At 41.6% G+C, this 15312-nt stretch overlaps 1 protein-coding gene across 2 annotated transcripts in view; it reads right to left on the reverse strand.

Annotated features, from left to right (window-relative positions):
* Positions 1-293: 293 nt before the first annotated feature.
* LOC124008405 (sodium/potassium/calcium exchanger 2-like) overlaps positions 294-15312 on the reverse strand; it is a 162060-nt gene continuing 147041 nt past the window's right edge. For both annotated transcript variants that reach the window (XM_046319666.1, XM_046319665.1), the window contains 4 exons: positions 14845-14979; positions 14271-14360; positions 7746-7912; positions 294-3252 (listed from right to left, as the gene is read on the reverse strand). In XM_046319666.1, coding sequence (XP_046175622.1) covers positions 3003-3252; positions 7746-7912; positions 14271-14360; positions 14845-14979 — 642 coding nt within the window. In that variant the 3' untranslated portion in view covers positions 294-3002. The remainder of the gene's footprint in view (positions 3253-7745; positions 7913-14270; positions 14361-14844; positions 14980-15312) is intronic.

Raw genomic sequence — 15312 nt, forward strand, 5'->3', positions numbered from 1 at the left:
GTTGTTCACTGACATTCTAGAGTATTTGAACTAATGCATTCTGGAAAAATATTTTTTTCTGATATTTAACATATGAATTCATTATGAATTACTATAGACAACCTGACATGATTAAAACATTTCAATTGTTTAACTTTTACTTTTTTGTTGGTTGTCTATAGTAATTCATCATTACTTTACATGTTAAATACTATAGACAACCTACAAAATTTTAAACAATTGAAATTTTTTAAATCATGTCAGGTTGTCTATAGTAATTCATAATTAATTTATATGTTAAATATCAGAAAACATTTTTTTCCCAAAATGCATTAGTTCAAATACTCCAGAATGTCAGTGAACAACAGTGTTAACATCTCTTGACAAAAAAATAATATCAAGCTTATCTGAAAAGTATTGGTAACCATGTCAAAATAAATATATTTCATAGGGATGTGTAGAATAGATTACCCATTTAAATTTGATAGAATTCAATTCTATTTCAGTTATTTCAAATTCAATTCAAATTCTGCTTCCTGTGGGGTGTGACCAATACAATTTTGCAATTTAATTGGACACTGTGGTCCAATGATAATACTCCCAGAATGCACAAGTGCTGACAGTCGTGGATTTAATCCCTGCCGCACCCCAGCAGACTTTATCTCTTCCTTGCCTGTCTTCCCCATCTAATTCTTCACCATGTAAATAAAGCTTAAATAAATACATAGAAAAGTGGAATTTCATTAAATATATATATATATATATATATAAAATAATTGACCCTAACCCTGACACATACAGTACATACAGTATATTGCTGTTGGTTTTGTGATATCCATGTTCCTAGAAGTTGACTGTTTCTTGTGAGGAGGCTCTTTGCCAGAATAGGCTTTTACCTCTGAGTGGAGTGAATTTGAATTTAAAACCAAAGACGTAAGGTAATGCTGTTATATGTTGTGTTATCTAATCACTTTGCTGTATAAACAAAACAAAAATGGCTTTTTGCAGATTTTTGTGTGAGGATCATGGTCACTACTGTTGATTGATACTTCTTCGTAAAAGTCACTCGATGGTTAATTGGTAATAAAAAGAAGGAACACTAACTTGAAGTACAGCGTGGGTGACTGTGAAAATGACTGCATGAGAATTGCTAACTTAATACATAATTCAATAATTCTGTTTGCATGTTTCAGTTTGCTGCAAAATACTGGTAATATAACCTCCATTGATTTGCTATTACTGTATACAGAGAGTATACAGACTGCATATATGCAGACAAAACACCTTTCAATTGAAAATAAATTGCACAAGGTTGATAGATATTAACCACACATAGTTGTTGACATTTTGTACATAGAAGCCTAATACTATTGAGTCAAAGAAATAGCGAAATGTTAAATATTTGAGAATTCATTATTTTTTGAGAGAAAATTCTCACAGGTATAACACAATTCGGCCTGATATTTTTCATCATGCATTTCCCTCCTACTATAAACTTCTCTAGGAGCCTGAATATTCAAGTCTTAATTTCAAGAGTGTGCTAAACATTGACTAATCTAAATAGATCATTGTATGATTCTTTCAAACATTGAGTGCCAGTTCTTTTAACTACTACCTTATTTTGACATAGACATATTGGTTATGAGTGTCCTATCTGAGTTTACACATGCTTTGCTTATTCAGAATGAATAACATTGTAAGCTATTATATATTCTGAGATGCTACAGTTAAGGCTGATTCAATCATGTGCAGATAAAGGAAAACTACCCTGTGGTTTCACTCAGAAACTCTTCTTCTTGCAGACTGTTGGCGTTATTCTAAATTGAGATGTGAATGAATGATTCATGCAAAATTACCAGTTGCATTCGCGTATCTCAACTCTGAATAAGGTCTGTAGTCATTGGATATTGATGTGTGACCACATCTGTCCTTTGCAGAGTAAACATTGGGTCAAACGTGGTGTGGTTTTCCTTTTCTGCAAATTGATTGAATTGGGTTCCAAGTCAACATTTTCCAGTAGAGTTTAATTGGCGTGTGAAGAATGGCAAGCTCTGTACATTATGAACTCTTATGTCCAATGGCAGGTTGAGAAGAGGATAAGATAATCAGTAGGCCTATCAAGACCCAGGAAGAGTCCAAATCCACCTACAGTACATATTACTGCGACAGTACAACTGACGCTACTCCTATTTCAGTAATTATAGCTAGTGTGTCAATCAAAGAGACATGGTGAGCAATGACATCTGGAAGGGGGGATGTAAAGTTTGAGATTTTGGACAGAACACAAGATGAATTAGGAAAAATCTGTTCCTATCTCCAGCTCTGCATGCAAAACTGCTTGGACTGTTTCATCTTTTGATGCTTGGTCACTAAGTACACAAGAGAGGAGAAGTTTATGGCTCAAAACCATATTTTAGTCTTATGTAAAACCAATGCTTTGTGTGTAGCATCAGCAACATCCCTTCATCCAAGGGTTGCTCATCATCAAACTCACTAGAACAACACACACTGGAGTGACAAGTTGAGTGAAGTCATCTAGTCAGTCAGTGAAGTCAGAGGGTCATCCAAAGTGTTATTTGAATTATTTTTTTACAATCAATTCTGAAGCTGAGAACAATATTGTGGCAACACTGGTCTGTTGTGCCAAGCTCAGCCAGCTTTGTCAGAAGTCTCTTGTGTACTTCCTGACCTCAAAGTCCACAGGAGGTCAGAATCCTCAATCTGCTAGAAGTAGTCCAGAATCAACTGATCTAGTAAAACAGGTGACATGCATAAGATGGCATAGTTGTTCCTCTACCTGGCTAATACACCACCCACCATCCCCCCAAAAATGTAAACCCCCAGCCATCTACACGCACACAAAAAAATAATAATAATAATTATCTACTTCCGACCAATGAATCCGCTGAGCCATATCTTGCGGCCTCATTCTTGTAGGAGTCTTTCCTCCATCCCATCCCCATGCTTCTTGAATCTTGTGTTAGGGGTGAATGCTTTCTGGCAGGAGTGGAGGGAGAGGATTTTCAAATGGATATAGGGCAGGCGATGATTTTGTCTTCCAGCATAACGCTGACCACCAGGAACACTAAGTAGAGCACGAACATGATGAAGCCCAGCAGCTTGCTCATCCGCCACTTGCAGGCAGCAATTGAGATAATGACAAAGATGAGCATGAGGAAGAGCAGCACAATGGCGCAGAACAGCCCGTTAGAACTCACCGCCACAGGCTGCATGTTGTTGATGATTGACCAGAGGAGCCATGGGAACGGCAGGCTGAAACACACAAAATAAACACACACACACAGAGTGAAAACATGTTTTTAGGAATTTTTGCAAATGTCTTGAAAATTAATTACAGAAATATCTTATTTACATATGTACATTCACTCCTCTGAGTCACTACTTTGTAGAGGCAGCTAATACAGCTGAGTCCATCTGAGTCTTTAAGAACTTTCCACACCTGGATTGTGCAACATTTGCCGATTATTCTTTTCAGAATTCCTTGAGCTCTGTCAAATTAGTTTTCAGGTCTTGCCATATATTTTCAAGTATATTTAAGTCAAAAATGTAACCTGGCCAATCAGGAACATTCACTATCTTCTTGGTAAGCAACTCCAGTGTATATTTAGCCTTGTGTTTTAAGTTATAGTCCTGCTGAAATCTCCCAGTGTCTGGTGTTAAGCAGACGGAAACAGATTTTCCTCTAGGATTTTGTCTGTGCCTAGCTCCATTCAGTTTCTTTTTATCCTGAAAAACTCCCCAGTCCTTAACGATTTCAAGCATACCCTTAACATGATGCAGCCAACACTATGCTTGAAAATATCGAGAGAGGTACTCAATAATGTGTTGTATTGGATTTGCCCCAAACTTTGTATTCAGGACAAAAAGTTAATTGTTGGGGCCTCCTGAGTGGCACAGCGGTCTAAGGCACTGCAGTGCTTGAGGAGTCACTACAGATCAGGGTTCAATCCTGGGCTGTGTCGCAGCCGGCCATGACCGGGAGACCCATGAAGCGACGCACAATTGGCCCAACATCGTCCTGGTTAGGGGAGGGTTTGGCCGGCCGGGATGTCCTTGTCCGAGCGCATGCACACGGACATCAGGTGTACAGTGTTTTTCCCGACACATTGGTGCGGCAGGCTTCCGGGTTAAGCGAGCAGTGCTGCTTGGCAGGGTCATCTTTCGGAGGACCACTGTCAATATGTGTCACATATCAATTTGCTAACAATGTACAGAAATATATATATATATCATTGTGTTAATAAAGCTGCATACAAACATGGTCTCTTTTTTTATTTTCTTGAGTAAGGCAGCTCCAAAATGTCGGTGTTTCAGCCTCGCTCAGTTCTTTCTGTGGTGGCGGGGCAAGCCAGCAGAGGATACGGAGCGTTGCGCCGTGATTGGCTCAGTCACTCATGGGGACAATACATCACCGCAAGTCTAAGGGGAGAAAATTCTAGCCACTTGGGTGCTGCCATAGAGTTACATTAGAAGTGCCCATCCAAGAGGGCTCAAGGTCATTGGCCACAGATAAAATGACGACAAATCACATTACAGTTGGTTGGACTGATGATGTCAACATCATACTTTCAAAATTATAGCTAGCAGTCATCATCCTGAATCAAGTCAACAATCTACTTGAAAATCCTTGTCATATGAAGAGAAATAATGAAGAGAAATTATAGATAAAACGTATCGGTGCTCATCGGCCATTGGACATAAACATTACCCAAGCTGGAAATCAGAAATTCAACAATGGAAGGAATCAGTGACAGTGCCTAATGTTAACTGCAAGCATTGCAAAGCAATCACTAGCCTGCTATTCAGTGGAGTGGCTGTGTGGTGCCAAATCTGGGATTAAGGGGCTCTTTTACAAGTGTAAAATGATAAACATTCAACATTGGCCATGCTGTCAATGAAGCATGATTTGTGCCGCGTTCAAAACAACTGTTAACTTGGAACTGTGAAAACCTGACTTTAGTGAATTCAAGACAACTGGGAAGTCGGGATTAAACCAGCTCCGACTGGGAAAATAGCCACCTTCCTGTTCAAGGGAGCACAGCACAACAAGGTGAGTCTAAACATGGATATGTATATGCCAGGGAGATGTGTATACTGTAGCTAAGAAAGTAATACTAGGTGTATGTTGTGTAGTAAGGTGTTAGAAGTCCATGAGCCTCACCCTAATAATTTGGTCTATTTGCCTCTCTTAATTTGGCCTACTGTTCTGACTTGGTGATGCACATGTAGCCTATAACCTGTTTTAGAGAAAGGTTATCATCCAATATCGTAAGAGCTTTCCATGTCTGCTTATATGCCCCCTTTATTTATCCTATGGTTATGACTTGGTGTACAGTGAGAACACTGTAAGAACAGCCCATGTTCTGAATTCTGTTGCTGTACATTTCAAAAGTGCTAAACAAATAGTTATATTGCCTACATCCGTCCTAGCTCGGCTTGCCTCTTATCCACTTGTCGTCCCCTTATGCCATAGTTTGTACATCTCAATTGTCATTAGAAACTACATTTGTTTAAGCAAGTCAGCCATATCAACAATATATTTTTAAAAGGCAGTAAATGAGGCTGAATGAACTGCTTTGATGCCAGACAAGGCTCCGATGATAGCCAGGTGTAGCAGTAGTAAGATGTTTGGACTGCTGTTGGGACAGCTTTATGTAGGTCGTTTGTGGGCACCGTTTGAGTGCAATTCATGTATTGTTTAGTGGCTTTGCTGGCATGCATCTCACTTTTTTTTGACCACCAAGATTTACATGCTAAAATTGCCACTGCAGAGGACGCATGACTCTCGAACTTCGCCTCTCCCGAGTCTGTACGGGAGTTGCAGCGATGGGACAAAACTGTAACTACCAATTGGAAAATATATATATGTATGCGTATGTTATCATGTGTATGTGTGTATGCATGTGATCCATCCTCAGTTTTCTCCTATCACAGCCATTAAAATCTGTAATTGTTTTAAAGTCACCATTGGCTTCATGGTGAAATCCCTGAGCTGTTTCCTTCCTCTCTGGAAACTGAGTTGGGAAGGATGCCTGTATCTTTGTCGTGACTGGGTGGCTTGATACACCATCCAATGTGTAATTAATTAATAACTACACCATGCTCAAATGGATATTCAATGTCTGCTTTTTTTTACTCATCTACCAATAGGTGCTCTTCTTTGAGGAAGAACCTCCCTGTTTTTTTGGTTGAATCTGTGTTTGAAATTCACTGTTCGACTGAGGAACCATACATATAATTATATAGGTGGGGTATAGAGGTGAGGTAGAGTCATTCAACAATTATGGTTAACACTGTTATTGCACAATGAGTAATTCTATGTAATTTATTATGTGACTTGTTAAGCAAAATTTTACTCCTGAACTTATTTAGGTTTGCCATAACAAAGGGGTTGAATACTTATTGACATTTCAGATTTGAATACATTTGGAACATTAAAAAAAAGAATTACACTATGTCATTATTGGGTATTGTGTGTAAGCCAGTGACAAAAACATCTCAATTTAATTAATTTCAAATTCAGGCTGTAACACAGCAAAAGTATTAAAGTATTACATACTTTCTGAAGGCACTGTAAATAGTGTGTCTTGTCCATTTGCCCTCTGAATATCACCCATACACGGAAACCATGTCTCAATTGTCTCAAGGCTTGAAAATCTTTCTTTAATGTGCCTCTTCCCCTTCATCTAAACTAATGAAGTGGGGTTAACATGGGACATCAATAAAGGATAATAGCTTTCACCTGGATGGTCTATGTCATGGAAAAGGGCAGGTAACTGATCTCAACAGTATTGCTAAACGTTGCACTTCAACGTAAATCTCGGCTCTGTTATAAGTGATCACAGTGATTAAGTAGCAGCATTAAAACAGAGTAGTATGCCCCATCAACATTAGAGAACTATACAGAAAACCCTAAAATAGCTTAAATAAGTAAATCAATTATGAAAAAATTGTCTGATTAACTGCTAATTGACACAGACAGGGTGGCGTAGAAGGAAGATCGGAAAGCTATGAACCTAGAGGTTGTGAGTTCAAATCCCAATTGAAGACATGTTAAATAACAATTACTGTATAAATTAACATGCACAATGTAAGCATGTGCGTCAAATATATAAGTTGAAAACATTGTATGTTAACAGCACTGTGTGTGTAACTAGTTCCGCGGGCATTTTTTAGGTAAGATATAAAAATATTAAAAATCTAGTTGAATGAACATATGAGGCAAATTGAGCAAACAAATAATTTTAAATTAACAGAATTTTTGCCTACCTTTTCTCATGTTGGAGCTAGGTTTGATCCAACTAAACATTTTAAGTTCAGGTAACACCTTGACCGAAAAGTTGAGTAAACCAGTTACTTAAAAATAACTAGATGAAACAACTAGATGTGTTTTTTTTGTGGGAACTTCCATGTCACCCATGGGCAAACCTTATTCAATCAAACGAATTAGAGAATAAAACAAAGTTCAATTAACTTTTACATCATATATCTGGCAAGCATTTATCATATAGATGGAAATAATTGTTATGAAAATGGTATCCAAGTGTAATTATTGTGGTTTTAGCGAATCCCAAATTCACTATTGGACAAGAACAAAGTAATTTGACTGTTACTATGTAATATGTAAAAACTTCCCCCAGCACTGTGAGAATAATTTTATCTTTCAAAATGTGAAACTAACAGATATTAAAAGAAATTAGTAATTCAATAGAAGAGTGGTCACAGTACTGATGATATTAGCGTACCCAACAGTGATGTCAAAGATGTTGGAGCCCACAGAGCTGGACACAGCCATGTCTCCCAGCCCCTTCCGTGCAACAATGACACTGGTGATTAGGTCAGGAATGGAGGTACCAGCTGCTAATATAGTCAAGCCCATGATCTCTTCTGTAATCCCAATGGTCTCTCCAACCTGTAGATAGAAAAGATAAATAAATTGGGTAAATAAAACTAAATATTTGTTTTCTTCGCTGAGGGGTAGAGTAGAGGAATGAAAGTGAGCTATACTTTGGACATATATATATATATATATATATATATATATATTCCATTCTGTTAACATGCATGAGGAGAAATACCCAGTATTCGGGGACAGGAAATACTTTGGCACTCTGACTATTTGGTGCTGTCTAGCTTTGAATGACATCCAGGTCTTAGCCTGAATACATTTCACAGAAGGCTGCTAATAACAATCCCACAGCATTCTTACCCTCCGAATATCCTGCTACTTTTCTAATTACCCACTTTCTTGAAAACATGCTTGTGTGTTGTTCTGTGTGAGAACGTGGTTTAGTGTCTTCACAAAAGGTAACATGATTTCACAAAATGTAATACTGAACCATCCTGCATTTTTTAGCAGCTATGGTGTATGAATAACTAGGGCTGTTACGGTGACCTCATTGCCTCCACAACGGCGGTCACGAATCATGATGGAAGTCAAATTCAAAGTGACCGTTTAGTCACGGTAATTATGCTGCTTCAAGCTCTAATGCTTATTAGCAAATGTGCTAATTGCCTGGTCCTAAGCGCTCTCTTGTCACTCTGACATCAATGCAAATGGAATCGCAAATATAATCAAACACTTCAAGAGAGCCCATGAGCTCATGTTGCGCAACATTTCTACAGGTTTTTTTCAGTCTTTACTTTTGAGTAGAGCCAGTGTGTCTATGAATGCGGATGACTCAAAACTATACACGTCAGCTACTACAGTGACTGAAATGACTGCAACACTTAACAAAGAGCTGTAGTTAATTTCAGAATGGGTGGAAAGGAATAAGTTAGTCCTAAATATTTAAAAAAACTAAAATAATTGTATTTGGGACAAATCATTCACTAAATCCTAAACCTCAACTAAATCTTGTAATTAATCATGTGGAAATTGAGCAAGTTGATGTGACTAAACTGCTTGGAGTAACCCTGGATTGTAAACTGTCATGGTCAAAACATGTTGATGCAATAGTAGCTAAGATGGGGAGAAGTCTGTCTCTAATAAAGCGCTGCTCTGCCTTCTTAACAGCACTATCAACAAGGCAAGTTCTACAGGCCCTAGTTTTGTTGCACCTGGACTACTGTTCAGTCATGTGGTCAGGTGCCACAGAGGGACTTAAGAAAATTGCAATTGGCTCAGAACAGGGCAGCATGGCAGGCCCTTAGATGTACACAGAGCACTAACATTAATAATATGCATGTCAATCTCTCCTAGCTCAAAGTGGAGGAGAGATTGACTTCATCACTATTTGTATTTGTGAGAGGTGTTGAATGCACCAAGCTGTCTGTTTGAACAGCTGGCACAGAGCTCAGAAACCCATGCACACCCCACAAGACATGCCACTAGAGGTCTCTTCACAGTCCCAGTCCAGAACAGACTATGGGAGGCGCACAGTACTACATAGAACCATGACTACATAGAACTCTATTCCTCATCAAGTAACTCATACAAGCAGTAAAATTTGATTATAGAACAGCAGGGGCTGTGAAGCAACACAAACATAGGCACAGACACATGCATACAAACACACAATAACATACACACTATGCACACACGTACACATGGATTTTGTGTTGTAGATATGTGGTAGTCGAGTATGGGCCTGAGGGCACACTTAATGTATAGCTTAATAGTTTACTAACATTTTAAGCTAAATGTTCTTATCTGTTACATCAGCCTCATTGCTTTTGAAAGTTTTTTATGGTATGGTTTTATTAATTTGGGATCTATCGCATCCCACAACTGTCCCAGAGTATGTTTGAAATATTTATTTATTGCACAGAAGGACAAGTTGACCAATAGAATAGTTCAACTTTTGTACTATGGGAGATAGTAGATTGACATAGGCTAGTGCTTTTGCTGTTTGTTAGACCTACTCATTTATATTTATTAAGGATCCCCATTAGCTGCTGCCAAGGCAACAACAAAGTGTGTTCCCTCAGGCTACTACTCTACTACCACATATCTACAAATAGAAAATCCTGTGTGCCTGTGTGTTTCTTCATGGTCCCCGTTTTTCAATAAGGTGTATTTTAACCGTCTTTTAAATCTGATCCTACTGCTTGCATGAGTTACCTGATGTAGAATAGAGTTCCATGTAGCCATGGCCCCGCGTAGTACTGTGCACCTCCCATAGTCTATTCTTGAATTGGGGATTGTGAAGAGACCTCTTGTGGCATATCTTGTGGAGTATGCATGGGTGTCTGAACTGTGTGTTAGTAGTTTAACCCTTGTGTAGTCTTAACATTCTGTATACTTCCCTTGTCCTAAGGGTAAAACATGACCCACCTTCACTAAACCCCTAAAATAAAGCAGCTTAATTGAAATTAAACTCCAAACCTTTTTTGCATGAAGAAACAACCGGTCATTCATCACAAACTTTGTGAATATCTGGGATTTCCCTCTTCACAATGCAGAAAGACTGCATTTAATCAGTGGACACCACTCGCTTTTATTACAACACACCTGTTGTCATGGCTTGGTCATAGTATTTTTGTGTTTTCTTTATTATTTGATCAGGCCAGGGTGTGACATGGGTTTATGTTTTATTGTATGTTCGTATTGGGGTTTGTAGTATGTGGGATCGCGGCTGATTAGGGGTGTTGTATAGGCTTGGCTGCCTGAGGCGGTTCTCAATCAGAGTCAGGTGATTCTCGTTGTCTCTGATTGGGAACCGTATTTAGGTAGCCTGGTTTCGCTTTGTATTTTGTGGGTGATTGTTCCTGTCTCTGTGTAGTTTCACCAGATAGGCTGTAATAGGTTTCACGTTCTGTTTGTTGTTTTCGTATTTGTATAGTTATTTCATGTATCGCTTTTTTCCTTTCATTAAAGACATGAGTAACCACTACGCTGCATTACGGTCCGACTCTCATTCTACAAACGAAGAACGCCGTTACAGAATCACCCACCACACTCGGACCGAGCAGTGTGTTAACAGGCAGCGACAGCTTGAACAGCGAAGGGAGGACGTTATGGATAGCAGAGGCATGGAGTATATGACGTGGGAAGAAATCGACAGGTGGGCGGCCGACCCAGAGAGAGTGCAGGAGCCCGCCTGGGATTCACTGGAGCAATGCGAAGAGGGCTATAGGCGAATGGAGTCAAAAAGAAAGACACGTCGGCGCAGAGCGAAAACCAAAAGTAAACCCCAAATATTTATTGGGGGAGGGCACAGAAAGAGAGTGGCTGAGTCAGGGTTCAAACCTGAGCAAACTCTCCCTGTTAATCGTGAAGAGCAGTTGCAGTGGGAGAGGCTGCACCACTTGGATAATTGGACATGGGAGGAGGAATTAGACGGAAAAGGACCCTGGGCTCAGCCTGGAGAATATCGGCGTCCCAAGGAAGAAATAGAGGCGGCTAAAGCGGAGAGGCGCTGGTATGAGGAGGCAGCACGGCGACGCGGTTGGAAGCCCGAGAACCAGCCCCAAAAAGATTTTTTTTTGGGGGCTCAGGGAGAGTATGGCTGAGTCAGGAGATAGACCTGATTCAACTCTCCTTGTTTATCGTGAGGAGCCAAGGAGGAGACCAGAACCAGAGCCGGTGTTAGAGGTGAGCGAAGCAGAGACTGTGAAGGAGTTAATGGGGAAAGTGGAGGAGAGAGTAATGAGGGAGTTGCTAGTATGGTGCTATAGATACGATATTCGTCCGACGGATCGTGTCGGGATTTAATGGCACCTGGGTCAGCGCTCCATACATGTCCTGAGGTCGGCTGGTGAAAAATGCGCCAGCCTCACGCACTAAGCCTCCTGTGCACATCCCTAGCCTTGCACGTCCTGTGCCAACACTGCTCTCAAGATCTCCAGTAAGCCTTCACGGTCTAGCCCATCCTGTGCCACCTCCACACTCCAGTCCTCCGGTAGCAGCTCCACGCACCAGGCTGCCTGTGCATGTCCTCGATCCAGTACCACCAGTTCCAGCACCACGCACCAGGCTTTCAGTGCGCCTCGCCTGTTCAACGCAGCCAGCGCTTTTCTCCTCTCCTGTGCTGCTGGAGTCTCCCGCCTGTTTAGCGCAGCCAGAGCCTTTCTCCTCTACTGCGCTGCCGGAGTCTCCCGCCTACCCAGCGCCGCTAGTCTGCCCAGCGCCGCCAGTCTGCCCAGCGCCGCCAGTCTGCCCAGCGCCGCCAGTCTGCCCAGCGTCGCCAGTCTGCCCAGCGCCGCCAGTCTGCCCAGCGCCGCCAGTCTGCCCAGCGCCGCCAGTCTGCCCAGCGCCGCCAGTTTACCCAGCGTCGCCAGTCTGTCAGGATCAGTTAGATCCACCAGTCAGCCTGGATCCACCAGTCTGCCAGGATCCGCCAGAAGTGCCAGTCAGCCAGGATCCGCCAGAAGTGCCAGTCGGCCAGGATCTGCCAGTCGGCCAGGATCTGCCAGTCGGCCAGGAGCTGCCAGTCTGCATAGAGCAGCTAGATCCGCCAGTCAGCCATGATCTTCTAGATCTGCCAGTCAACCAGATTCTTCCAGATCTGCCAGTCAACCAGTCTCTTCCAGATCTGCCAGTCAACCAGTCTCTTCCAGATCTGCCAGTCAACCAGTCTCTTCCAGATCTGCTAGTCAACCAGACTCTTCCAGATCTGCTAGTCAACCAGAATCTTCCAGATTCGCCAGCCAGCCAGGATCTACCGGAGCCTACTACCTGCCTGAGCTTCATCTCAGTACTGGGCTTCCTCTCAGTTCCGAGCTGCCCTTCAGTTCCGAGCTGCCCCTCAGTTCCGAGCTGCCCCTCAGTTCCGAGCTGCCCCTCAGTTCCGAGCTGCCCCTCAGTTCCGAGCTGCCCCTCAGTCACGAGCTGCCCCTCAGTCACGAGCTGCCCCTCAGTCACGAGCTGCCCCTCAGTCACGAGATGCCCCTCAGTCACGAGATGCCCCTCAGTCCCGATCTGCTCCTCAGTCTAGTGGGGTTCTGGGTGAGGACTACTAGGCCATGGTCGGCGGCGAGTGGACTATCCAAGGGTGGACTATCCAAGGACGCGAGGAGGGACTAAGACAGTGGTTGAGTGGAGTCCACGTCCCACGCCGGAGCCGCCACCATGGACAGTCGCCCACCCGGACCCTCCCTATTGTTTTGAGGTGCATATCCTGGTGTAGAACATTCTGGAGCAGCTTAGTAATATAATTTACTGGAGCTCCAGGACAGCAGTGTTTTTGCACCAGGAACAGTGACATTTCTTACCATGGAGCTGCCCAAAATCATGGCTGGCAAGAAAGATGAGGAAATCCGCCCACTCGAACAGGATTAGGAGAACCCTTTAAGGATGGACAAGAGGCAGGATAACTTGCTGGCTGACGAAAAGTAGGCTAAACGTTGACAGTTCTAACATATTTAATATTTGCCTCAGAATTCAATAAAAGGAACGCGCGCAGTTTTGTCCCCAATGTGTCTGTCTTCATTTACTTGTAGCCTACTTTTAGCTGAAATGCCTGTGAGAAGGACCCAATCACTTGACGGGCATTGGCTAATAAGGTCTGGTGAATATTATCAAGTGCTTGTCAAATTGTGAATGAGAGACTGATGAAGTGTGTGCAGCTTGCACAAGAAACAAATTAGAGATCATGCCTTTCATGCTATTTTTTTCAAATCATCATTAGAGTCCCATCATGCAGCCTTAGAATTGATACAAAATCCAAACACAACTAAAGTTCCATAAATAACTCTAAATTAAGCATATAGTGGGACCAGTTTCTTTGTTAACCGCTCAACACAGGAAAAGCCGAAGGTGCTCACTTCCTTTGAAATCATTTGGAGAAAATATCCTTTCTATTTTATTAAGCCATGTTCAATTGTATTCTTCATACTTTAATACCCCCTAATTCTAAGAAAATCCTGTCAGCTTAATTAAATAGCGTAGTTCACAGCTGTATGGCATAGCCATATCAGGGCCTAACACGAGGAAGGCTATTTCTTCTGAAATAGAGTAAATTTTCTTCATATCATGGTTCTTTAGAACTGTCTAAAATAAATCATGGATTTAATGTGAAGGTGTAGGCCATATTAAATTGATTTATATGACTTTTTAAAAACGTAGAAGTTACAAAGTTCTGCATGAGTGGCTTGTAGGCTATGTGTGGAAGCCAGGAGATGCTAAATTTGTTTATATTAATTAACAGTCAATTGCCGTGAGACCGGCAGTTATTTGCTTGACAACCACGGGCTGACAAAATGTTATACCTGCCACAGCCCTATGAATAACCAGATCAGCTTATTACAGCTTGTTTGTCTTGGTTCGGTAAGGCTCAGTAGTGTGAAAAACGGTTCAATTATTTTAGCCTCCACTGTTCCCCACGTACCTGGTGAGCCCACCACACCATTAAGTAGGAGAATCCAGCAATCCAACATATAGAGCCCAGAAATGAGATGGGAAAGAACTTCTTTGCAGTCTGTTAGACAAAAGGAGGAAAAATATATAGTTACTATGAAGATGGAAATGACAGAAATGAAGCCTCAATACTATGGTATACAGGTATCTACAGCAAATAACTCATCACACAATTACCAGTTATAGAAAAATAAGTATAATAATAATAATAATATATGCCATTTAGCAGACGCTTTTATCCAAAGCGACTTACAGTCATGTGTGCATACATTCTACGTATGGGTGGTCCCGGGAATCGAACCCACTACCCTGGCGTTACAAGCGCCATGCTCTACCAACTGAGCTAAACAGATACAGTTCGTATCAAACAGTCTTTCTCTATGTCTGTGTCACAAATGGCACCCAATTCCCTATACTAGCTTTGACCAAGGCCCATAGGGTGTAGTGCACTACATAGGGAATATGGTGCCATTTGGGACACATTTCTAATTCTCTATCTGACAAACTGGAACAGTAAGAGATAGAAATGGACGGTAAGCACTTACTGGTTTCCTGACATCGGGCAGTGTTAGCCACAGAGGGAAGATGATGGGCATGATTAAGAGGTAGGTGAAACGCTTGCGCATGGTGTCTGGCCAGGACAGGCTCAGAGGCTGGTCCTCATCCTCCTCATCCTCAGCCTAAGAAGAGAGAGCTTTCAGTATGGATACAGTTTCAAAATTCAAAAATCACTCACACATCTGAGTTCTTGTTGCAGGTGAATGGAAATAATGTGATAGCTTCAAAGAAAAGAGAAACTCGCAGAATGGATACATTGGTTTGGAGAAATCTGTGCTCAAAAATAATTTCAATGGGTCATGTGGTGCAGTCAGGGTCAGCCATCCTGAAGCTCTACAATACACAGTTTTACAAAATGTTCAGGGAGTCAAGTCAGGCACATCCATGGGCACCTGGACTGTGATTGAAACAAAGGCTCTTGTGATTTATTTCATCACCACTTGAACTCTATTCAA

This window comes from Oncorhynchus gorbuscha, linkage group LG21, assembly GCF_021184085.1.
Source record: "Oncorhynchus gorbuscha isolate QuinsamMale2020 ecotype Even-year linkage group LG21, OgorEven_v1.0, whole genome shotgun sequence".
NCBI classification, from domain to species: Eukaryota; Metazoa; Chordata; class Actinopteri; order Salmoniformes; family Salmonidae; genus Oncorhynchus; species Oncorhynchus gorbuscha.